This window comes from Equus asinus, chromosome 13, assembly GCF_041296235.1.
Source record: "Equus asinus isolate D_3611 breed Donkey chromosome 13, EquAss-T2T_v2, whole genome shotgun sequence".
In the NCBI taxonomy this organism is placed as follows: domain Eukaryota; kingdom Metazoa; phylum Chordata; class Mammalia; order Perissodactyla; family Equidae; genus Equus; species Equus asinus.
In genome coordinates this window covers 25766150-25789753 of record NC_091802.1, presented here as the reverse complement: position 1 = coordinate 25789753, position 23604 = coordinate 25766150, and the positions used below count along the sequence as shown (strand labels likewise).

The 23604-nt window shown below is 38.2% G+C and overlaps 1 protein-coding gene across 8 annotated transcripts in view; it reads right to left on the bottom strand.

Moving 5' to 3' along the window:
• Positions 1-23604, bottom strand: part of ACACA (acetyl-CoA carboxylase alpha) — a 267372-nt gene that overhangs the window by 58296 nt on the left and 185472 nt on the right. For all 8 annotated transcript variants that reach the window (XM_044745744.2, XM_070482836.1, XM_070482837.1 and 5 more), the window contains 4 exons: positions 13292-13561; positions 7746-7843; positions 3927-4047; positions 2939-3049 (listed from right to left, as the gene is read on the bottom strand). In XM_044745744.2, the coding sequence (XP_044601679.1) occupies positions 2939-3049; positions 3927-4047; positions 7746-7843; positions 13292-13561 (600 nt within the window). The remainder of the gene's footprint in view (positions 1-2938; positions 3050-3926; positions 4048-7745; positions 7844-13291; positions 13562-23604) is intronic.

Genomic DNA, 23604 nt, shown 5'->3' with positions numbered 1-23604 from the left:
GATGAGCAGTGCCATGTCTGTGCCCAGGATCCGAACTGGCAGAACCCTGGGCCGCCGAAGCCGAGCGCGCAAACTTAACCACTCGGCCAGGGGGCCGGCCCCCTAGACTTCTCTTTTAACAAGCAGCCCTGTAGGCTAGGAAGAAGGTGAACATAATGAATTTGATCAGAACAATTCAACCAGATTTTAAGGAAAAAAATCTCCAATGCTTTCTTTATGGCAATAAATAAAATTCAACTACTAAGGTTTTAGGTAAAAAACAAAAAAACCAGCAGCAGCAACAACAACAAAACCTTTGTTTTTTGTAATATTCTTTGCATATAACAGTATCAGGGAGAAAATAAGAAACTCACTGTAACAAGATACATTTCAGAAATTAGCTCTTTGTCCAGGTACGGGAACATTATGGAAATACAGGTGTCGTCTTTAAATTGTATCCTCACAGACAGTGGTACCTACAATTATCTTCAACATTCATCAATATCTCACCCTAAGAAGACATCCAAAAGAGCAACTTAAAAAAAATTTAAGACTCCCCTCACATGAGGGAAACAATAGAAAGAATAAACAAATGGGACTTCATCAGGCTAAAGAGCTTCTTCAAGGCAAGGGAAAACAGGATTGAAACAAAAAAACAGCCCACTAAGTGGGAAAAAATATTCACAAGTTATTTATCCGACAAAGGGTTAATCTCCATAATATACAAAGAACTCACACAACTCAACAATAAAAAATCAAACAACCCAATTACAAAATGGGCAGGGGACATGAACAGACATTTCTCCAAAGAAGATATACGGATGGCCAATAGACACATGAAAAGGTGCTCATCATCACTAATCATCAGGGAAATGCAAATCAAAACTACACTAAGATATCACCTTACACCTGTTACAATGGCAAAAATATCCAAAACCAAGAGTGACAAATGTTGGAGAGGCTGTGGAGAAAAGGGAACCCTCATACACTGTTGGTGGGAATGCAAACTGGTGCAGCCACTATGGAAAACAGTATGGAGATTCCTCAAAAAGTTAAGAATAGAAATACCTTATGACCCAGCCATCGCACTACTGGGTATATATCCTAAGAACCTGAAATCAGCAATTTCAGAAGCTCCATGCGCCCCTATCTTCATTGCAGCATTATTCACAATAGCCAAGTCATGGAACCAACCTAAGTGCCCAGCAACTGATGATTGGATAAAGAAGTTGTGGTATATATATACAATGGAAAACTACTCAGCCATAAAGAAGGACAAAGTTGTCCCATTCACAACAACATGGATAAACCTTGAGAGTATTATGTTGAGTGAAATAAGCCAGACAGAGAAAGACGAACTCTGTATGACTCCACTCATAGGTGGTAGTTAACATATGGACAAAGAGAACTGATCGGTGGTTGCCAGGGGAAAGGGGGGTGGGGGGAGGGCACTAGGGGTGAAGTGGTGTACCTACAACATGACTAATAATAATGTACAACTGTAATTTCACAAGGATGTTAACTTTTATAACCTTAATAAAAAAAAAAATTTAAGACTCTCTGTAGGTTCTCCCATTGCAATAATCTGTGGTAGTTCACAATCTTTATTTCTAGGCTACCCTCCAAAAAGGGAGCAGGATACCCAAGTTTGCCATTGTTACTGCTGCTTCTTCGCCTTTCCCTGGAGAGAAAAGCAAGTCCAGAGAAGGACACAGAGTTCATATGAATGCAGAGAGCAAGCTAATCCCATCAAACAATTCTCTTCATTTCTGACATCCCCAAAAGCTAACTGGACCAACAGAAGTATCAACTTTTTCTAAATGGGAATGATAGAATAGGACACTAAATTCCTATCCTTCCAATTGAAAGTTAAGGCTTGATGAAGAGGTTGTGCAAGTCTAGTAAACACAATATCCAATACAATTTGGCATGTGTATAACTCTACAAGCTCAATCAGCAAACCATTTAAGAGAGGAAAAGGGAACTGGAATTGTAATGAGTGCCAACACTTTGTGCCAAGTACTAAGTACTTTTACTTATGTGTTCTCAGTTGGTCTCCACACTATCATTTAAAGGTGTAAAGAAAACTGAGGAGCTGAGAGGTTATAAGAGTTGCACAAGGTCAGCTAGCCAGCCCCAGACTATTACATATTCTTGGCTCTGGAGAGAAAATAACTTCCCTATGCCTGCAAAGAAGTCAGAACTACATTGCTCTTTGTATATTCAGGTATTCTTAGATAGTTTTCATTCTTATAAGCAGTGACCTCACCATACATTTTCTTTTTCCTTTGGAAAAGTCCCTATAAGCTTAGATTGAAAAGGCACAAGCCTTTCTTTTGAAGGGAAGATAAATCTCTATGTCATACATTTTCCCAGCAATTCATCCATGCATCCATCCACCCATCTTTCCATTCAATATTTACCAAGTACTTCCTCTATGTACAAGGGGCCACCATAAATGCCCTTTTTTAGAGGAATATTCAAAGATTCCTCAAAACATTAAAACTTACTATCCTCAACATGTTCAGAGGATGTTTCCGAGACAGCTCCACATCTGGGAATAGATCTCCTTATATCTCTTACTCACAGATGAGAAAAAGAGAAGGAGGGCAGAACAGAAGCATTCAATTAAGTCCCTGTCTTTCTAGAGACATACTAGAATGTAAACTCTTTGGAGCAGGAGTTTTATATGGTTTGTTCATTAACATACCCAGAGGGCTTGGAACAGTGCCTGGCACATTGTGGAGTATTCTGAGTAGGTACTCAGAATATTTGTCGAATGAAATGAATGAATGAATAGGCAAGCTAGCCAATGGGCAGGGAAGATGGAGGAAGAGGGGGAAAGACAGACTGAGGAAAGCATGGGTTGAATGGCTTTCTCCCAATCAGGGTCTTGAATTAAGGATTCACAATAATTGTCAAACAGTTTCATATACTCTCCCAAACCCTAGGAACTTACTTTGTTGAGGGCGGCAGCTCCTGTCAGAATTAAGTGAGAGTTTTCAACCTGGATGGTTCTCTGTCCCAGCCGGACAAGGTAAGCCCCAATCCCAATGGCCCGGCACGTAACCTTAAAAAAGAAGAAATTCTGCATGTCACATATTTATGTCACCTCCCAAGCTGTAAGAACTAAGACACAGATATATAAAATCCACATTAACAGAATATTGCTTTTTATGAAGCCTGTGTGACTAAATAACAATACAAGAAAACAATTTCCTGGTCAAAGAAAAGATTTAAGTATTCAATGATTTAAGTATTAGACACTTAAAAGATCACAGACCCTTCACTTCTCTTATACTTTTGCCCACTTCACAGGTGTTTGGCATCTACACTAGAGGTATAAACTAGGAAAGCAGTAAGAGAAGAAATTCAAGCTGTCAAAACTCTAGTAGAATATTTAGAGAAATAAGAAGTTAAACTAAAAGCTAAAATGAGGTGCTAGGTTTATCTGAGAAATTCAATTATATTATCCTATCTTCCCATTATTATGCACAATTAAAACCAAATTGTAGGTATACAATTTTTAAGAAATGCTCTCATTTGGGACTGAATAGCAGTGATGAGGGCAAAAACAAATCCTAGCCAGACAGTCAGCTTTTCAAAAGTTTCATATTCTGGGGGCTGGCCCAGTGGCATAGTGGTTAAGTTCGTGTGCTCCGCTTTGGTGGCCCAAGATTCGCAGGTTTGGATCCTGGGTACAGACCTACATGCCACTCATCAAGCCATGATGTGGCAGCATCCCATACACAAAGGAGAGGAAGACTGGCACGGCTGTTAGCTCAGAGACCATCTTCCTCAAGCAAAAAGACGACGATTGGCGGCAGATGTTAGCTCAGGGCCAATGTTCCTCACAAAAAAAGAAAAAACAACCAAACAAACAAAAACACATCCAAAACCAAACAACAAAACAAAACAAAAAAGTTTCATATTCTGGCAAGATTTACCAGGCTGATGGTGATGATCTCATCATAGGCCAATGAGGATTCTCCTGCAATCATTCCAGAACTTCGAAGGTTCTCTACTCCAAGTCCCTCTTCTTTCCCAATAATATCGGTTATCTTGTACCTATTGGATACAGACATGCCAAATTACAAAAGCTAAAAACAGTCACAATCTGTTAAAAGAATAATCACCATTAAAAGCCTGCTAAAAGCATACTAAAAGCTTATACTTAATACCAGGGCTCTATGCTCTTCTTATACTCTTGATTCTTGTACCTTTCCTCTTAGCTTGGTGCCTATTTTGTCTGGAAGTAATATGGTATAGCACAAAGAGCAAAATCTGGAATTAAGTAAATAAGTTTCAATCCCAGCTCAGTGTGACTGGGGATAACTGTAACTTCTGTAAAGTGGGGATAATAGTATCTACCTCTAGGGGTTGACGTGAGACTTAAATTAAAGCAACAAGGAGAGGCCTTGACACATAGAAGGTGCTCAGATTTTAGATGCCTTCTCTTACTCTCTATAACAAGTTTGTTAAAAGCAGGGTCAGCATATATCTCCTTACATTAAGCAGTAGCCATTAAATCAACAATTTTAGAAAATGTTACATAGGAATAAAAATCCAGAGGCATAGTGAGACTGCTTAGCTCAATTTCTCAAGTCAAAAATCCTCTCTTTTCAAGACAGGGATGAAGGAGAAGGTCAAAACAGAGCATTCCCATTCTGGCTCCTTTGTAAATATCAAATGTATACACAAGGGTTCCTGGCTATAGCCCTCTGCAGGGGTAAGTGGAATGCGTGTAGAAAGGAAAAGCTGGCCAAGTTGTCCAGAAAGCATCCTGTGGATCCAGCGGGAGCCACTCATCTGTCTTCTTGGCAGGGCATTAGGAGTGACAGCTGATAATGGGAAATGGGAGATGGGGAATGTAACTAATAAAAGAAAGGAAGAATACAAAGTTGGAAGTAGAGATGGGCATATATTATTTATTGTTCCATGTGTACTCAGAAAACTTGGCACTGGACACAGTTTTCTAAATTGAAATAATAAATAAGTATACCATAGTGGTTCTTAAACTACTTTTTTTGCCCCCATATTTCTCTGTTCCCTTCTTTACTTCCAGCCCACCATCAGGTCCTTTCCTTTGCCCTTGCTGTTGGTCTGCAGCTTCCCTTGCCAGGTCTCAGATTCCCTTGCCTTTCTATTTGCAGCCTCTCCCAATAATTCCCCAATTCTTCCCTTTGCTTTGTATCTAGACTCTAGATTCTAGAGTTATGTTACAGGTAAAGCTAATCTCTCTTAAGGGGTTAATGAGCCACATTAATTTGAGGGGAGGGTAATGTGTTCCTTTTATAAGGCCCACATGCCATATAGTCACAAACACTCATGGGCCTAGTCAGCCCTGCCTGCAACGCAGATCTTTTCCCTCTTAAGGAGTACCTGTCGCTTCACAGGTGTTCACGATTTGTTAAAGTGGTATCTTCTCCCACTGTATTACTCAAAAAAGAGTAAAAATTTCCCATTTTCTGCTCTATGATCTGTGTCTTCCACCACTAAGACTATCATCCTTTAAAGCAGTACCAAATTTTACTGTTATTTATAATAAAAACCTTTGTATAGTATAATACAATTAACAAAACACATTCATATATATTATTTTTGATCCTCACAACAATCCAATGTGATAGGTAGTATCACCTCCATTATTAGATAATAATAATAATATCCAGGATTTTTGACTGCTTACTATGAGCTCAGCACTAGGCTAAGAGCTTTACATATATCAGTTTACTTGATCTTCATCTTACAGATGAAGAAACTAAGGCTCAGAGGAGAAAAATGACTTGCTTTAACAAAAGCAATACACAAAAATCAATAGCTTTCTAAGATACCAGTAACAAAGAGTTAAAAAATACAATGGCGGGGAGCCCAATCAGAACAGCAAGAAAAAATGCAAAATATTTAGCAATAAACATTAAAAAATTTATAAAATCCCACTATACCCACACTGGGCACCAAGGTGCCCTGGGATGCCACAGTGAACTGCCAGGGGCAGTGCAGGATATTTTAAATTTTTGAGAGAAATATTATGATATGTGATACCTGTTGCATCCCATGTGAACTACTAGTTCACAGTTTAATATTAGACAGTGCTACATTCCTTTTGACAATGCCCTATCTTTGCAAAGATGGGTTTTCCTGGTTTCTGTGAAAAAAACAAAAAACAAAAAAATGTTCTGCACAAGAATCATTGCAGAACATGAAACAAGTGTGGCCATATCCAAGCTGACTGCAAGGTTTGAGATGTTCAGATGCAAATATCCCATTAGTAAGTAACTCTAATTACTAAACATGAAAAAAAATTTCAATTTATGTGTATTAAGTTTTCACATGATTAAGTTGTTAGGGCATAAATACTTATGAAGTCGTTTAGGTCTGACTAGTTAATAAACAGAAATATTAGGTATATCTTTTAGCCTAAAGGCACTATGAAAAAATTACTGAGACAGTAAGAGTGCTGTGAATCAAGAAAGACTTGGAACTTCTGGCATAACCTACAGGAAGAACACCATAAAATTTAAATATACACTTGAATAAATGGAAAAACACTGTTTCTTGTTGGGAAGAGTTAATATTATGAAGATGTCAGATCTTCCTAAATTAATTTATAAACCCAACGCATTCTGAATCAAATCAGTACGGAAAGTTTTTGGGAATTAAAAAAGTGAGCCTATATATAAAAAGACAAAGTAGCTAACAAAACTTGGGGAAAAATTAAGAATGTGAGGAAATCTGCCCGACTAGAATAGTGAAAAAAGTGTGGCATTAGCCCACGAATAGACAGACAGAACAAAAGACAGAATACAAAGCCTAGTAACTGAGTTAAGATTATTAGAAAAGGGAGGAAAGTATGAATTATTCAATAAATGGTAGAGGAGCCACTGATTAACATTCTGGAAAATACTTGCAGATAGATTATAAAAATGTTCAACTTCACTGGTAATCAAAAATACCCGTTAAAATAACAATTGCTATTTCTATCCTATTTTATTAATTGACAATAATCAGTGTTGGCAAGGGTGGAGAAAAATTAAAGAGGGGAAACAATCACGTATTGCTGGTGGGGGTGCAGATCCTGGGAGGGCAATTTGAAAATGTCAAAAAATCTTAAAAATAGACAAACTTTTTGACCAGTAATTCCACTTTTAGAAATTAACCCAAAGGGAATAATTAGAAATATTCCTAGAAATTTACATAAAAGAACGCTCAGCCCAGGGATAAAACAGTAAAAAACTGTAATGGTCTGAACGTTCAAATATGATATATCCATTAAGATAAAATACTATAAAGCCATTAAACATCATATTCTCAAATGATATTTTAAGAATGTACAAAACTTCTCCCAAACAGATTTTAGTGAAAAAAAAACCAATTACAAAAGTTTTTCTATTACAATCCCAATTATGTACAAATAACGGTGTATAAATACAGAAAAGTCAGCAAGAATATGAATATAATATACATTAACAATTGTGATCTCTTGGTAAGACTGTAGCTAATTTTTATTTTTTCTACGTAACTGTTTACATGTCCTAGCTTTTCTAAAATGAATAAATATTTATAACTTAAAAACCTCAATCAATAATAATATCTTTCAGTTAATAAGTGGTAGAGCTAAGACACAAACTTAAGACCTCTAGATTATGTAATAAGCAATCTTTATTGCTCTTCAGGGTCACAATCAGTGGGACAGTGAGGAAAAAACTATCATATTCTCCTTTCTTTAATCCATGGCCAAGTTATTCTGATAAATATATACCTACCTGGATTCTCCTTCATCCTCCACATGTTCACAATGCACAGAGTTGAGAGCACTGACTCTCTTATAATCTTGAGGGGTCAGATATAAATATTTGTATCCCTGTGAAGCACAAATCATTTCTAACTCATTATTCGCCATCGTTACATAATCAGAAGACACAGAAAAGCATGTGGAATGCAGCTTGTTCCAAAGCTAGGTTTAAATTGCCACATCACTTCCTAGAGTTACTGTCTAATAGAACACGAGCATAGATAGTTCTCCTTTGAAAGACGGACGTGCTTATTTCTCCAATCACTGACTGACTGTCCTTAAAATAGATATCTTATAGCTGCAACTCCAAGTATATTTCATTCATTTCATTTTCATCAGGGTTAAGGGTCATTTTCGATCTTTAGTGATAGCTCTATTAAAGATATCAACACAAAATTAAAGGACTGTGTGAATTACTATTCTGCATTTTTCAAATCCATAGTATCATAAAAATATAAATGGGCAAGGGATAATTGAGGGGCCCGCCTGCTGGTGCAGTGGTGAAGTGTGCATGTTCCACTTCGGAGGCCTGGGGTTTGCCAGTTCACATCCTGGGTGCAGACATGGCATCACTTGGCAAGCCATGCTGTGGTAGGCGTCCCACATATAAAGTAGAGGAAGATGGGCACGGATGTTAGCTCAGGGCCAGTCTTCCTCAGCAAAAAGGAGCATTGGTAGCAGTTAGCTCAGGGCTAATCTTCCTCATAAAGAAAAAAAATAAATAAATAAATATATACATATAAATGGGTAAGGGACAATTGAGAGGATCACAAAACTGGGATATTCAATATTAAAATAAGAAGTCTATGCAGTGTTAATGATCAGTGAACACTGAACTCATACCTTTAGGTTTTTTTTTTTTTTTTAAAGATTTTATTTTTTCCTTTTTCTCCCCAAAGCCCCCCGGTACATAGTTGTGTATTCTTCGTTGTGGGTTCCTCTAGTTGTGGCATGTGGGACGCTGCCTCAGCGTGGTCTGACGAGCAGTGCCATGTCCGCGCCCAGGATTCGAACCGACGAAACACTGGGCCGCCTGCAGCGGAGCTCGCGAACTTAACCACTCGGCCACGGGGCCAGCCCCACCTTTAGGTTTTTTTAAAGTATACTCCTAATTCCTATTTACATTAAAAAATTATACTAACATTTCATAACTGATTTTTATATATATATATACCCACTCACATATAGAGTTATGTATACGTGTGTTTAACTTAAGTGAATTAGTCCCTCAGCCAAAAAAAAAAGTAAACAGAGGAAAACATTTTAAATACTATGAGAAATCAAGCCCACCATTTAACTCAATGAATTTGTCCCACAGTGAGCACAACATGTTGGAACAGACATGAATCTGCTATCGATTTTACATGACTTATGATGAGCACCACTAAGTGTCAGTAGTATGTCAATTAGCACAAACTTACTGAGTGCCTATTACGTGCAAGGTACTGTTCAATGCACTGGAGAAACAGGAAGGAACAAAACAGAGCTTAGAGAACTTATCTTCTAGTAAGAGAGACAGAAAATATACAAAATTAATAGGTAAAATATATAATGTTAATGGGAATAATGTTTAAGGAAAAAATAAATAGAGAAGGGAGACAGGAGAGTTGGGAGAGTTGAACTTTTAGAAAGAACAGCCAGGGAAGGCTTCATTGAAAATGTCATTTGAGTAAAGACCTGAAGAGCTGAGGAAATAAAACATGAGGATATGTGGGGGAAAAGCATTCTAGACAGAAGGAACCATAAGTTCAAAAGCGCTGAGGCATGACTGCCCAGCAGGTTTAAGAACGAGTAAGGAGGCCAGTAGAGCCATAGTGTGGAATGAGACAGGCTGCAGCAAGAAATGAAGGCAGAGAAGTGCTGGAAGGCCAATCTTTGTAGGATCTTATTGATAACCATATGGGTTTTGGCCCTTTCTTGGGTGAACTGGGACACAATTAAAGGGTTTTAATCAGAGGAAAGTTTTGAGCCATGACCTGATTTATATTTTAACTGGACCATTCCACTTTCTGTGAGGGTAGACTTTAGGTAGGGGTAAGGTCAAAAGCAGGAAGGTCAATTAGGAAGCTACTGCAATAATGGAGGTAAGAGATGACAGTGACTTTGAATACTGTGTAGCAGTGGAAGTGGTTAGAAGCGGTTGGATTCTGGATATATTTTGAAGGTCGAGATGTAAACATGATTTACTGCCAGAGAGGATGTGGGACATGAGAGAGAAAGAGAAGTCACGGACAACTCCAAGGACTTTTACTTAAATGGAAGAACAGAGGTACCATTTATTGAGATAGAGAAAACAAATTTACAGAAGAAGATTAGAAGCTACATTTGGGCAGACATGTAAGTAGAGACAGTGAGTCTGGAAAAATGAATTTGAGGTTTGGGGGAGGATATAAATTTGGAAGTTTATCAGTTTACAGACGGAATTTACATCTTTAAGACTGGATGAGGGGCCAGCACCATGGCCGAATGGTTAAGCTCACACGCTCCTCTTTGGTGGTCCAGGGTTTCTCCGGTTCACATCCAGGATGCAGGCATGGCACCACCTGTCAGGCCATGCTTAGGCGGCACTCCACATAGCACAACCAGAGGGACCTACAACTACAATATACAACTATGTACTGGGGGGCTTTGGGGAGAAGAAGAAGAAGAAAAAAGAAGATTGGCAACAGATGTTAGCTCAGGTGCCAATCTTTAAGAAAAAAAGAAAAGAACAGTTGCTTAAAAAAAAAAAAGACTGGATGAGATCACCAAGGGAAAGTGAATATAGAAGAGAGGAGAGGTCCAGGGACCAAGTCCTGAAACACTTGTTTTCCTTCTCTTCCACCTTCTATACAGGCTATCTTGCCAAAGCACCAGGTGAGAGGGCACTGGGCCTGGTGGGGTTGAAACTGGGAAGTCCAGGACTTCTTGGTCCTATCATAGTCTCTGTGGTCCTGACATCTGCCTCCCTTCACTTTTTTTGATAATGTTTTTAAATTGAGATAAAATTCACATAATATAAAACTGGCCATTTTTTTTTTTTAGGAAGTTTAGCCCTAAGCTAACATTTGCCGCCAACCCTCCTCTTTTTGCTGAGGAAGCCTGGCCCTGAGCTAATATCCATGCCCATCTTCCTCTACTTTATATGTGGGATGCCTACCACAGTATGGCTTGCCAAGTGGTGCCATGTCCGCACCCAGGTTCTGAACGGGTGAACCCCGGGCCACTGAGAAGCGGAACGTGTGAACTTAACCGCTGCGCCACTGGGCCAGCCCCTGAAACTGGCCATTTTAAAGTGTACAATTCAGTAGTTTTTAGTATATTCAGAAGTGCAACCATCACCGCTATCTAATTCCAAGACTTTTCCATCACTCTAAAAAGAAACTCTGTACTTGCTAGTGGTCACCAAAAATTTCCAGGAACTTTTAAAATGAATTTTACTGAAGTATAATTTATGTGCAATAAAACTAATCAGTTTTAAGTGTGGTAGTTTGATGAGTTCTGACAAATATACATACTTATGTAATTCACTACCACAATCAAAATACAGAATATTTCCATCATCCCCTGAAACACTCTTCTACTTAAAGATGTGAAAGGCAGCAAAGGAAACTGAGAAAGAGCAGCTAGGAGGGTAAAAAGGAGACTCCAGGGTCCTGGAAACCAAGAGAAGAAAGTATTTCAAGGATGAAGGAGTGACCAACTGTGTCAAATGCTGCTAAAACATCAAATAACTAAGATGAAGACTGAGATTCACGACAGAATTTAACAATATGTAATCAATGGCAACCTTGACAAAAGCAGCTATAGTGGAAGGTGAGGGTCCAAGTTTAACTGAAGGGGGTTCCAGAGAGAATGGGAGAAGAGTATCTGGAGACAGCAAAAAGAGACAACTCTTTTAAGTTTTGCTGTAAAAAGATGGAAAAAATGGGGCAGGGGTCGTGACTGGAGGGTTAAGCGTCTGTATGCTAAAGGGGTAGATCCAGCAGAGAGGGAAAAAGTGACGATGCAAGAAAGAGTGGGGAGAAGTACTGATCTACATTCTTTCGTTGGCAAGAGGGGAAAGGATCAAGTGGACAAGGGGAGGAAAGGGCCTTAGACAGGAGTAGTGACTGTTCACCCAAAGTATGGGAGAGATGGCAGAGTAAGGACACAGATACAGATGTGTGGGAGCTCGTGGAAGCTCTCTTCGAATTGCTTCTGTTCTCAGTGAATTGGGAAGCAAGGTCATCAGCTAAGAGTGAAGAAGAGGAAAGAGGGTGTTAGAGGTTTGAGGAGAGGGGAGAAGATGTAAAACTGTCATTCAGGAGATTAGTAAGCTTGAATTTAAAGTAAGACCAGTCAACAGCACTATGTATTTTTCTCCATCAATGTTCAGCTATGTAGGTACAGGTATAGGAGTAGACGGAGAGAGTTAGATTCAAACAAGGTTTTTGTAGAGGCACAGAGTAAGGAGAATGAAGAGAGAAGCAAAAAAATTGAGGCAACAGGAAAGGTGGTGATTATAACAATTAACCTTTGATTGACCTTGAATTTAAGCTGGATAGGAATGAAATGAGGAAGTGAGGAGACAGCAAAGAGCAAAAGAAAGGTGGCAGGATCAACAATTGTAGGTCCTGGTGTGTTCAAAGAATTGTTGGGCTTCAGGTACTAAACAGAGTGAGCTGGAAAGACAGGATGGAGAAGTAGCAAAGAAAGGGATGCCTGAAATTGAGATTATAAGGAATGAGAGGCTGAGCTGGGGTGTAGGAAGGATAGGACTATCATAGGAGAGGAAGTCAAGGATCCAAGAGGCTAGATTATGGGATGGATTCTATGTAGTTATAAACAATCAGCAAGAACTATAACAGGACTAATAGCATTGTAGACAGTGACAATGTGCCAGCAACTAAAAGATGCAAAGAAGGAGGAGTGACCAAAGGGTCAGGGAACACTACAATAAGGAGCAGTAGTGATGTGGCACAGTCTGTTGACATGAGATTCAAAGATGGGGGTTTTTAGAGAAAAGGGAGGAAAAGAGTCTGGAAGTAGCAACAAGGCACAAGGAAGACACTATTCCCCCTCCAGGCTCAGTGGCACAGGGAAAGAGAGAACTTAGTCACTACTTAAGAGGGTTACAGGGAAAGCAATGTCTTTAAAGGACAGGCTGGTTTCAAGTAGAACAAGAAGGCTGGAGAAGAGACAGAGAAGCAGCTGAGGATATAAGGGATTTTGCTGATGATTCACCATAAGTTCTGGGAGCCACAGTAGAATAGTTTAAAGATATATATTTTTGGCTTAGCATGTCTCACACTAAATGCGTACCAACTTTTTTATCTAGTGTTCAACCAAAGAAACAGTAACCTATTTCAGAGCTGAAGGAAAAACCAGGTGAACATATTGAAGAGACAATTTGTTTCTGGAATGGTTGTGGTTCACCACTAAGTGCTGACTTTTGAACTTAAACCTCTACCTCTCCCCCACCTCTCTACACATGCACACACACACACGTGCATAACCACCTAGTATTTTGAAGAATTATCTTTTCATAGTCTGTACCTTGTAAGGATCCTCAGGATCTACCCAGGCCACGTGAAACATATGACGAATTTCCTCTGCCAGTCCAATTCTTGCTCCACTGTTAGCTGCTACGAAGATGCGGGGGATGCCCTCTGCTCTGGCAAGCTCAGAAGCTCTGAGAAACAGCAAATCCTCCTGGGGCCCAAAGGACCCAATTCGGTATGTGATATCATTGCCAATAACAATGATATCTCGGCCTTCTGGATATTCAGGACTTTTAAGGGTCATTTTCCAAGCTACCATGCCAATCTGCAAAGGCATAAACAAACAAACAAATAAATACAAGCTTACATGCAAAATTGTTTTTCAGGTTCCTTAAAGGTATTAGATTGTACCTATGTATTGCTAAAGAGCCAAGGTCTCTGTGGGAAACTAGAACAAACATTCTGGCATACTTCCCTAGATTATGCTGAGAACAGCTGGTTTACTACGTATTTCACAGTTCTCTCAATTCCTTCTTTGAGCCTGCTCAAAGAAGACGGAAAAACAAAAATCTAAATGCACTCAGAATATGTGTGGAAGAAGTCCATGGTACTGGGAACTAAATCCAGAACTCCCTAATTTACTATCTTATCAACTAAGATACGAGTTCATTTGTGAGATTCTTTCCAAGAAACCTTTAACACATGAGAGGAGAGCAGACAGGGGCTCACTTCTTGCGAACTGCATAACTTTTGTGATCCTGAGTCTTTTCCTTGTCCTCTAGCTTTTGACAGGAAAATTGGCAACATTCTTTATTGGTTTGCTTCAAGTATCTTCCATTTCTGCAAGAATTTACTATAGCTCAACATCGCATCCTCTTGAGCATCTCTTGCTGTCTTCTCCCAGAACCAGAACACCAAAGGATTCAAGGAACTAATCTCTTGCTGCACTATGATATATGTAAATCTCTGCTCTCTGTTCAGCAGCATCTGACCAGCCACACAAATAAATGATATTGACTTAAAAGGCAGGGGTGACATGTCTCTTCCCAAACCCTCACAGCCCTCTCCTCTTTTAATCCCCTTCCATATGAGAACCAGTCAATCCTTCTACTTGTTTATTCGCTAGTTCCATTTCTTTTCTATTCACTCATGCCCGTTACAGCTACAGTTTTTCATGTCTGCCTGTCTCTTTCTCCATACCTAGATAAGTAATGTTTTCCATTCTTTTTTTCCTGTTTCTTTCTGCCTTCCCCTCTGCCCCTTCAGATCCCCTCCTCTTGCCTCCAAACACAAAGCCTACCAGATGAGCATTCCTGGTCCTGCCTAATGGAGCCCAGCCACATCTGCAGCCTTGGTCCCTCATCCCCAGGCTGCTGCATATCACCTCATTGGGGAACCAGCCATCAAGAAGGGCCATTAACAGATGTAAATAGCAGCATCCCTGGAAAGCCACATGCATCACCCAGACTCAACCGGGCCAGTGATCATAAGCTCTGAGTACACATTCCTCAATCCAATTGCACATCCACTGTAATCAGGCTGGTTGAAGCTTTCTACACAGCTATTTGTGATTCTCAGCATTAAGAAATAGATATATGAAACACCCATAGACAAATATAAGCTATTTAATATATCATACTATTGGCCAAATACAAATCAAAATTGATATAATACACAGGAAAAAAAAATCCAATCACCTTCTGCAATACAGTATTACTCTATCTGCTCATTGAAGACAGAGAAAGAAAGGAGAGACAGATCATCAAAAAAAAAAAAAAAAAACAGAGAAACACCAAATATCAGGATAATTTTGGTCATGGTTTTTAAGAAGCTGGTTAATATAATGCCTGTGTGGAGAGAAATATTTTACCTGCCTCCTCATGTGGCTCTCTAACCTAACATCTCTTTTGTTTTTCAGGAAGGAAAAGCTATTTCCTCTAAATGCATTTGTAGTTAGGAAGATTGGGTTTTACACAAAATTTTATGATATATTAACCTTAGCCACGTAGGCCAGAAGCAGCTTACATACAAGCCTTGAAGAATCTACTTCAGCATTTGCATGCTAATGCAAATATTGTGTCTATGTTGCACTGGGCAGGCAAATAACACTCTTCTCTTTTGTTATTACCTGGGGACTTTGTGTCACTTGGGCAGTCAGTTCAGCAATTGGCCAGGTCATTATGCTTACAATACTGACTTCTAATTAGGTGTCAACACAGCAGCACCAAGAACACACAACTTTTTATCAATGTCTTTCCAAAGTGTGTTCCTCATGGACTGCCTCCCTCCCCCCTTAAAAAGTACCAGTACAGAATGGACAGTGCTATCCCAGTCTTAGTATAGCGAGTTCCTTATTGGAAGGGATTAAGTTCTGAGTAAACACAACGGGTAAACATCTAAGAAAGCATCTGTTGTTCAATTTACATTCAAATTTAGATTTCACTGCTAATCAAATGGTATGGTACAGAATGGTGAAGATGGGCTTTGGAGGCAAAAAAAATTGGATCCACATCCAGGTCCTATCACTTATTAACTGTGTAACCTGAGGAAGATTAGTTAACTTTATTGAGCTTCAATGTCCCCACATACAAAATTAAGAAACTAATACCTATGGGTTTGATGAACAAACTATTAGAAGCAGAAATCTATTATCTTAACTTCAACATTCAAAGTTTGCCCCCTTTTCTCCTCTCAATCTATCCAAATCTTACCCATTCCAAAAAGGTTCATTCAAATTCCATTTCCTCAGTAAAGCTTGCCCTAGCCTAAAGTGAACTCTTCCTTCTCTGATCTCCTACTAAGTCCTTCAAGTAGAGATTTCATTTGATAATTAATCATGTACTGCCTAGGGCTGCTTTTAGCCTGCCAACTTGAACTGTTACATCATCTCTTCAAGTGCCTAGCAGGATCCCTACACACAATATTAGAGTAATAAATGTTTTGCTGGTTCCATAGTCATCTCATTTTCTAAATGATACTTGTAAACTAATCAACACCAAGGGCTTAGAACATTGTCTATGACTTATCTCTAGGGATCCTAGAATAACAGTCCTAAACATCAAGTAAACTTATTTTATTTTTTAAAAATAACAAGAATAAAAGCTACCATTAATTCAACAACTATTAAATGCTGTGCTATACTAAATGTTGACAAATACTGATAGTAGTTAAGAGGTTAAGCTGAGGTCTCAGGCTTTACACTAGTTGATAATCTTGGACAAGTCACTTAACCTCATAGAGCCTCACATTTTCTAACTATAAAATGGGGATAATAGTAAGATTAGGGAGGGATTATTGTGAGGAACACCACATTAAAGTAGTACACAGCCTGGCATGTAACATTCCTCAAATATTAGCTGTTATTATTATTAATTCAAAGGCAGTTGTTACCATTGCCATGAGCAAACTAAGGCACAGAGGAATTAAGAAACTTGTCTTTATAGCTAGTATGAATTGTTTAGTGATACCTAAAATGCAGTGTATCCTGGATTGGATCTTGGAACAGTAGAAGGACATTAGTACATAAAGTGGTAAAATACAAAACAAAGTCTGTATTTTATGTAACAGTTCTGTACTAATGTTAATGTCTTAGTTTTGATAATTATACCATGGTTGTATATGATGTCAAGATTAGGGGAAGCAGGGTGAAAGGTATAGGGGAACTCTCTGTACTAACTTTTTAATTCTGTAAATCTAACATTATATTAAAATAAGTTTAAAAAAATAAATATCATGATAAAAAATTTTTTTGGAGGGCAGTAAATTGGCTAGTGAGGTCACTGTTAGTGTTCTGTACAGCCTTCTAAAATGATGGCTATGAAGACTGTGAACAGCACTTTAGAATACCCGTGATGTAATACTAAATTTGAAGAAGTGGGATAACAAATTTGAAGGTGTACCATAACTGTGAGAGGCAAAACAGTGGGGGGCATTAAGGACACAGACTCAGACACCAGATTCCGAAAATCTGAATCTAACAGAATCTGAGGCTGACAGAATAGAAATTCAGTCAGTTTTCTAGCCACATAATCTTAGGTAAGTTACTAACCTCTATGTGCTTCAGTTTCCTCATCAGTTAAATGGGGGTAATAATAACCTACTGGATTAAGTTTGTTGTGAGGATTAAAGGCATGTTAAATCTTAGAACAGTACCTGGCACATAGTGAGTGTCACTACTATCTAAAAGCATGCTGGGGAAAAAAATCAAAACAGAAATAAAGAAACATAGCAAAATGAGGTGATTATTTTAGGATGATAAGATTGTGAGGTTTTTGTTTTCATTTTCAAAATTTTCTTTAATGTGCTTATATTGCATTGATAACTTAAAAAATTTATAAATTAAAAAAGTGGCTGAGAAAAGACTATTAAATACCTCTTCACTGGGTGACAGGTACATGGGAGCTTATATTATTATCTCTAGTATACATTTGAACATTTCCGTAAAACAAAAAAGGTTTAAAGGGGAAGAAAATCTCACCAGCCTAATGGATTTCTCATATTTTATAAGGACTGACTTTAGGTTTTAGTCATACTATACCAGATCATATTTATGTAAAGTTAGAAAGAGAGATATAAACATATGGAAATTAAAAATCAAGACTCACCTGAAAGGGAGAATATTAAGAAGTGCCTCAGTTTGTTGGGGCTCTCATTTCATTTTTTAAAAAGAAATGCTCTGCAATGATGTGGTAGAATGTAAACACATGTATATATAGGTTTATACAATATTAATGTCTCTACCTGAGAAGTAACTGCTTCAGTGTTTTTCTGGTCTGATGGTTAAATACATATTTATACTTTTAAAGTCAATATTTGTACAATAGACAAGAACAGTGCCTATCAGCTAAATACATATTTAGGACTGTACCACATGTATTACAAACATGTACTAAAATCGAAAGCTTATATTTATATAGAGGCTTTCATCTTGAAAGGGGCTAAAGAGCTTTACAAACATATGTACATAAAGGGACGTTTGCACTGATAGGCAGGTATCAATTCACCCACTACCCTATTTCTCTAGCAGTCCAGGGTAGGAACACAAGGTGTCAACAGATGCAGGTCTGTACCAGCTGCAAAGACATGTAACACAATAATCCCCAGTGCGATGCAGTCACTGAAGGAGGGCATGCAACTTGAGAATAGCAAATGCTCTTCTCAAGTGTGGAAGTACCACGGCCATTTCTAGCTTTGTGTTTTTAAATTATTCTCTACCAAACTCAACTAATCACTTGACAAAATTGAATTTGATACTGCAAATGGTTTCTGAATGCAAAATACTTTCTGTCTGATGATGAGAACTAGGTTGAAAAACACTTCCCCCTGCCCTTGTTAGATTTAGAGGGAAAAAAAGGGTCACAACATTCAGGAGAAATGGTTCAAAATATTCTATCTAAGAATAGCTTTGTCTCAGAGGATCGGGTCATTACTTCAGAAGACGGTCATATTTTCCCCCCCATTTAATTAGGACACCGTAAGTTTTTCAGGCAAATTACTTTATATAGATGGGTCTATCTATATTATACACACAACAGAGATTTTATATTGAGAATTCTGCAATCACTATAAAAGCACACACAAGTGTGATAATGTGATTAGGAACGTGACATTCACTGGTTTCACCTAAGCCCAAGTTGCCTTGTATATTAACTGGAAAATAACAACCAAAGGAAATTCCATCACTGAATCCCCTTGTTTCAGCTTCTCTCTCCCTCCAATGTTTTCCTGCGGGTGAAACCTAGTGAAAATGACACTCCAGGACTAAGGGCTAAGGGCCAACAAAAGGGCAACATGCAACCTGAAATAGGTGATGAGAGTGGGTGGGTTTACAGTCCAGTGAGTTTCAGACTCTGGTTTTCTGGCCCTGGCAGTGCCACAAACCTCTCCCCCTGACCACTGCCTCCCCAAGGTGCTTATCAACCGAGTGGTTCTAGGCACTCACCGCAAATTATGTTTTCATTAATATAGCCATAAATAATTTTAAAAACACTTAATTTCAGATTCTTTTTTGATAATGGAACATTCCAATTAGTAGATTTCTTAGGTTTAGGGTTATCAACCTAAACTAATTATCTTAAAGTAAAAAAGGGAAGAGGATCAAAAGAGCTACTGTGAACAAGCTAAGAATAAGCAGAAATAAATATCTGTTTTCCTTACACAAGTTCTAAGGAAGAAAATATTTCTTTGGGCACAGTCTAATTCTGGAATAAACATGTGCAAGTGAGGGAGGAGGGAAAGGGGAGGAGAAAGCAAGCAGAAGAGAACAGTCTTATTTAACTGTTTTTATGTAGGTAAAATGATTTGTGCCACAGTATTTCCATAAGAAGTGGGACCATTATTTTCCTGTAGAAACACATTTGGTTTGAAAAGTATCACTGGACAGGACGTGAAAATCAAACCAAATGAATTATTCACAACCTCCGATCAGAGGTGATCATTATTTCTGATGCTCCAAACAGTGATTAGGATTCTGCCCTGAGATGTCATTTTCTCGCTGAGTAACACCAGCGATACAGAAAGGCATTATCCATCTATCCATATATGTATTTTTTCTCCTGGGAGGACCTTGGTTTAATCTTACTATAACAGATACTAAAACCATGATAATATTAACATTTATTCTGATGGTGCCCATAAATGCCATTAGTCTGACACAAAGTGTCAACACTAATCATGACCCAAAATTGACATCAACATTAATTGTACTATCAGTGTGAACAGAATGTGCAAGTGCACACATGCATGCACACACACATGCACTTTCCAAAGCTGCTGTTACTACAAAATCAAAAACAACAATATTAAGCTCCAGAAAGAAATCTGAAGGGAAAGCTAAGGGGCAAAACAGGACAGGATTTTGTTTCTAAGGATGTAAGAAGCATCCATCAACTTTAGCTGTGCTGTGGGAAGCAGAAATGGAATATCCCTGCCACGGTTGCCTTTCTTACATCTCCTCCCTTTGAGTTCAGCTGTACTAACATTTTTCTGTATAGACTTAAATACAAGCTAGACTGTGGCTGAGATGTTGAAGCTTTATTTTCCACGCTCAAAGTCTAAAAGTTGAGCTTTTCTGGCAAAGCCTCCAGTAGCTATTGTTCTACTACTGCTAATGCCAGGAGGATGACCATCCTGCAAGGCCATGGAGCAGCAATACAAAGAATCCTAGAACGTGAGAGCTGAAATGGACCTAAGCATCATCTGCATCATGAAGATGAGAAAACTAAGACACAGAGAGAAGGATCTGAACTTGAGTTCCTTTACAGACACATAACAAAGTGTTACCTTTTCCCCCTTTTGTATCTTGTATGGAATATTAAATCTTCACTTTTAATTAGATACTGTCAAAAAATAATTATAATTTTAACTCGTTAGAATCTTATGAAAAAACCATATTTGATGAAATATTAGAAAATACTGTACTGGTGTTAAAATGCGTATTTTTAAACTATAAAGTGATGCAATATTTGACCTAATTTGAGCCATTCAGAAAAATCATGCTGAAAAAATGTCAATGCCTGTTCATATAGTATTAACTGCTGGATATCATGTTCCATTGCCAAGTGTTGTATGATCACATAAAAGAGCTGAAAACAATTTTCTTAACAGCTGAAAAACTCTTTTTTCATGCTTGGATAATTCAAAAATGGCTGAACAAACTTACCTCAATCCTTCTAAAAAGCAATAAAACGGTAAGAAAATATCCTTTTTAGAGCAAAAAATTTTCATCCCAGAGGTAATTCTTTGAAAATGTTACCAAAGATTAGAAATAATAACTTTGAACAGGGGAATTATTTCTCCCTGCAATATTTATATAGGTGAAAACACAGTAACTTTACACATATATGTGCAATGCTTTAATAAACATACCAAATTCTTAAAAACATGCAATGGAGCACATACAAGCCAAGGTACTTGAGAAATGGGGCAGAGGAGTAATTGGTTGATATGGAAATTAACCAAGTTGGCCTACTACAGTTCAGGAAGCCTTGTCCATTAATCACATAAACGAATGTTGAACTCTGATGCCCCACACTACACCTCATCCTCTCGTGTCATCTGTTGCTGTCCTGATGTTCATTATTGCCTCTAGTTGGAGCTGTCAAGTTTCTTGACATAGGGTACTATATCACATCCTTTTCCAATAAAATCTTAAAACTTAAGATGTATAAAAATGCTGGCAAGTATATCCCCTTGTTTAAAAGCTATCTCTAGGACCTACTTTTGAAAGGAACTAAGGAGCCCTCCACAAATGCTGCTTTTATTCAGCCAATGGATGCATTAGGATTTTTAAAGTCAGTCCAGCTCATTGGGCCTTGGTTTACTACTAATGAAATGAGTCAAAATCAACTAATCAACCTGATGAGAAATCTCCAACACCAGTAACAGTCATTCAGAAGGAATTCTAAGAAAAGTATATGCATCCCAAAAGAACAGTGTTAGAAATCCATTAGAAGTAACTCCATGGCAGGAAAACCTATTTTCCAAAATTAGCTTCAATATTTTTCTAATGAGGGACTCAACTTTTGTTCTGAAGATCCTTTTAGACAAATAATTGTAGCCAAATGTGCTTACTTAGAATGAGGATGCAAGAAGAAAAGCACATAATTTTAAATAAAACTATCTTACCACATATTCCATAATATGTCTTCTTCTATACTTGAGATTCCTATCTTGCTAGGCCTAAAAGGATTCAAAATTGGTTTTTTGAAGCCCTTGACGAAAAACAAGGTAAATTGTGAATGTTTATATGTAATCAGTGGTATGCGATACTTTTTTGCTGGGGATCTCAAAGCACTTACAAACATTCTCCCATCTTCAGGGATAGACTGGTGGCAAGGACCATCAGTCTCTTTTTAGAACTTGAATAATCAGTGCACAGACCACGGTCCTGTTTTTCAGATCTGCTTTTCTCAGGTCTGTTTCAGAGCTTACCTTTAACATACTACAACACGAACATGCCTCTTTTCCAACACTTATCTAAAAGACTGACATGGACTCAATTTCCATACCAAGCATGAAAAGGTACACTGATTTCAAAAGAATGAAACAAAAGCACAGCAAAATACACCCAAAAGTAGCTTCATATTCATGGAGCTATTGTGAGGTTAAATCGAGTAAAACAATATACAAAAGTCTAATGTTAAAACAGAAAAATATTTCAGTTCTGTGTGCATGAGAAATGGTCAACCCCTTACTTACTCAAGCCCACAAACATACACACTCTCTCCAGTCAGAGTCTCAAAACATAACGGGTTCCACCAGAATTTGAGTCCAGGATAACCCACGCAATTCCTCTGAGAGTATGGGAAATGTCAACCAAGTGAATTAAGACCGAGGGTTACGGTGGTTTTTCTAAAATAAGAGGTCCTTTGGGTTAAGACGTCCAGCCTAAGAACTGTCAAAATGGATCTGCTAATTAATTTCTTCCAATCTTTTAGGCTTATATAAGCTTAGCAACTTCCTTTCCCTACACAACTCCTAAAATCTTTTTGTTTTTATACTCAAATTAGAGATTTCAAAGGATTATAGCAACACATAAGTGAGGAGCAGTGTCAAAATGGCAAGATTTCTTTAAGCTAGTCAGTATATGCAGGGGTATTTGTCACATCACTCTATATTTTTCTATAAGTTTGCAATTTTTTATAACAAAAAAATTAAAGAGACACTTATGCCTTGGTGGAACTGGACAGTAGCACATTGCCCACAATTAAACAACAATTAAATAGGGGCAAGGTTGACCAGTTCTAGAACCGAATTCCTAATCCCCACCATCCCTACCATTTCTCCCCCCAAACACATAAAGCAGAACCAAAACCAAGAGATCAGTCATGACGGCAGCTAGTCTTTAAACTTTAATTTACACTACTTTTTTTCTTCCTTGATTAGCCTCTTCCTAAAACAATGTTTCCAGTAAAAACATGTAGAGCCGTGATGTAAAGTTCAACAGATCTTCACCCAAGAGTTAAAAATGCAATTGCATATTGTAGGAACACCAGGCAAAGCCCACCATACCAACCGAAAAAAAGAGGGAAGGATACTGCTGGATTTGCCTCCCAAACAGGGCAATTCCAGAGGCCTGTCTGAACGCTAAGAGCTGAGAAGGAAAAACCCTGACATCTAGTGCCCATCTGAAAAAATGAAGCCTTGGAGCCACTACAATTGTCAAGTGTGGTAGTGTGTGTGGAGGTGATCATCAAATTGCATTAAACTTGGAAATACCTATCTCCTAGAAAAATTTTAAGGAAAAAATTTAATACCCTGCAAGAATTCCTGTCTCTAATTACCAATCCTTTTTGAAGTACACATCCTGTACTTAATTATTATAACTGCTTCTAAACACAGTGTCTCCTTCTCATCTTAGTTTTTCAT